Source organism: Alexandromys fortis, unplaced genomic scaffold (genome assembly GCF_014885135.2).
Source record: "Alexandromys fortis isolate MF-2015 unplaced genomic scaffold, M_Fortis_MF-2015_v1.1 scaffold_344, whole genome shotgun sequence".
Lineage (NCBI taxonomy): Eukaryota > Metazoa > Chordata > Mammalia > Rodentia > Cricetidae > Alexandromys > Alexandromys fortis.
The window spans coordinates 328,444-331,111 of record NW_026068226.1 but is presented as its reverse complement, the minus strand read 5'-3'; the positions used below and the strand labels follow the sequence as shown (position 1 = coordinate 331,111).

The 2,668-nt window shown below is 40.9% G+C and overlaps 1 protein-coding gene across 1 annotated transcript; it reads right to left on the bottom strand.

Moving 5' to 3' along the window:
- Positions 1-816: 816 nt before the first annotated feature.
- On the bottom strand, positions 817-1,143 carry LOC126493669 (cytochrome c, somatic-like). Its single transcript, XM_050130725.1, has one exon. The coding sequence runs from the start codon at positions 1,105-1,107 to the stop codon at positions 817-819; it is 291 nt and encodes a 96-aa protein (XP_049986682.1). The 5' UTR covers positions 1,108-1,143.
- Positions 1,144-2,668: the final 1,525 nt, after the last annotated feature.

The window sequence follows — 2,668 nt, the reverse complement described above, 5'->3', positions numbered from 1 at the left end:
AAAAAAAAAAAAACTGCATTTATTTATTTGTATATGATTGCTTGTGTGAATGCCATGATACACGTGTGGAAGTTAGAGAACAACTTACTGGAGTAACTTTTCTCCATCATATGGGTCCCAGGGATACGACTCACATGGTGACAAGAGCTTGTACTAGTGTAACCAACAGCTGGGTGGCCCAAGATATGTACAATTTGCTTATTTATATCTTGAATTTCTTTTTTTTAAACATTGCTAAATACTCTTTATTTGGTATATTATAAATAGACCACAGTAAGTGCCTTTCAATGGTAAAAGGCAGCATCCTTTGACTTAGAGAATTCTAATTAAAATAACACCATCAAGTCAAGAATAGACAGTTGCCCCCTGACCTTTAGGCGTTGCCTGTAACAGCAGGGAGTACAAACTTTACCACAGGCAAGTCTTCTCGTTTCTGAGATGGTGACAGAATTCCCCAGTGTTTAAACATATTCATATGTCCAATTATATAAATTTAATTATAAGACCATTTAGTAGGTTTGAGGTGACACCCCCATCCTTGTGGAAAGTAGAACTTTAATAATTAAGTCCAATCTTATCTGGAGAAAGGGAGAGCAGTGACAGTGTTTATGCAACTGGAATCGTTACTTTAAAAATGATCACATCCACTTTTCTACAAGTTAGTTTTCCTTAATCAGGGCTGTCCAACAAAACACTGCTAGCCGTTCATGATCTGAATTGTCGGTATGAATTAAATTACGGTACGCATTAAAAGTCTCGAGAGATTTGTTTTGTAATAAATAAGGTGGTGGAATTACTCATTAGCAGCCTTTTTAACTAAGCTATTAGGTCCGCCCTCTCTCCCTTCTTAATTCCAGCATAGATCATTTTTGTTCCAGGGATGTACTTTTTGGGATTCTCCAAACACTCCATCAGGGCATCCTCTCCCCAGGTGATGCCTTTGTTCTTGTTGGCATCTGTGTATGAGAATCCAGCTGCCTGACCTGTCTTCCTCCCAAACGGACTGTGGAGATTTGGTCCAGTCTTATGCTTGCCTCCCTTTTCCACAGTGTGGCACTGGGCACACTTCTGAACAAAACTCTTCTTGCCTTTCTCAACATCACCCATTTTTAATCAGCTCCTGGGTGATCAACACCACCAACGCTGCTGCGACCCGAAGATGGACATCCCAGCTCTCTTATCTTGAATTTCTGATCCTACTGCCTCTACCTTCCTGAGTGCTGGGATTACAGGCCTATAGGGGACTGAGCCTAGGTCTTTCTAACACTGAACAGGCACTCTATCATCTTTGCATCTCCAGTCCTTCTCCTTCACTTTTTCCATGGATACTATCTATAAATACTGATGTTTCTTGTGCTGGTTGGGGATTGAACCTGGGGCCTTGAGAATGCTAGGCAAACTAGCATAGCATGCCTAACTAAACTACATGCCAATGGCTATTTTCTTTTCTTTTTTCTTTTTGGCCACAGAGTCTCACCATGTAGCCCCTGCAGGCTTGGAACTTGAGCATCTTTCTGTCCTAGCCTCTCAAGTAGCAAGGATCACTAGCCTGGTCTACAAGGTCCAGCTATCTGTCTCTTTCTTTGTTAATTTTTAAGGCAAGTTTTCTTTATATAGCCCTGTGGTCCCTTGGATTCACAGAGATCCTCTTGCTTCTGCTTCCTGAGTGCTGGGATTAAAGGTGTGCACCATCACACCTGTTGAAACTTTTAGGTTTTTGTTTAGTTTTGTTTTTTGTATTTTTAGATAGGGTTTCTTTGTGTAGTCCTAGCTGTCCTGAAACTCACTCAGTAGTTAATGTTAGCCTCGAATTCAGAGATCTGCCTGCCTCTGTCTCCCAAGTGTTGGGAGTAAATGCATGTGCCACCACAACCCAGAAAGCCTGTTAATTTTTAAAATAGTATTTGCCAGGCGGTGGTGGCACAAGCCTTTAATCCTAGCACTTGGGAGACAGAGGCAGGTGGATCTCTGTGAGTTTGAGGCCAACCTGGTCTATAAGAGCTAGTTTCAGGACAGGCTCCAAAGCTACAGAGAAACCCTGTCTCTAAAAACCAAAAGCTAAAATAGTATTCTATGTGTGTAGAGTCTATAACTCCAGTTCTAGAGGCTCTGATGGTCTCATCTGACCTCTTTTGACATCATGAATGTATGTGATGTACAAGCATAAATACAGGAACAACATTTACAAATACATGAAATAAAAATAAATAAATCTGGGGCTGGAGAGATGCCTCTGGTCAAGAGCACTGGCTGTCCTTCCAGAGGACCTAGGTTGAATTCTGAGCACCTACACAGCAGCTCACAACTGTTAACTCCAGTCCCAAGGGATCCAACACTGTCATCTTCTGGCAGCAGAAATAATCCACACCCATAAAAATGAAATCTAAAAGTTTTCTAAGTAAAAAAAAATATATGTAAAAAATATATATATGTAGAGCTGAGCAGTGGTGGCACACATCTTTAATCCCAGCACTTGGGAAGCAGAGGCAGGTGGATCTCTGTGAGTTCCAGGCCAGCCTGGTCTATACTCGCTAGTTCCAGGACAGGCTCCAAAGCTCCATTTACATTTGGCAAATTAAGGAAAATACTCTATCATCTACCCTATTTTTGTGAGCCTAAAGCTTTATATTTAAATTATCTTTTATAATTATAACTATCTTTCTTTAAC

Excerpts from the sequence above, each read along its gene's own strand:
- LOC126493669 (XM_050130725.1), bottom strand. The coding sequence starts at position 1,107 with ATGGGTGATGTTGAGAAAGGCAAGAAGAGTTTTGTTCAGAAGTGTGCC.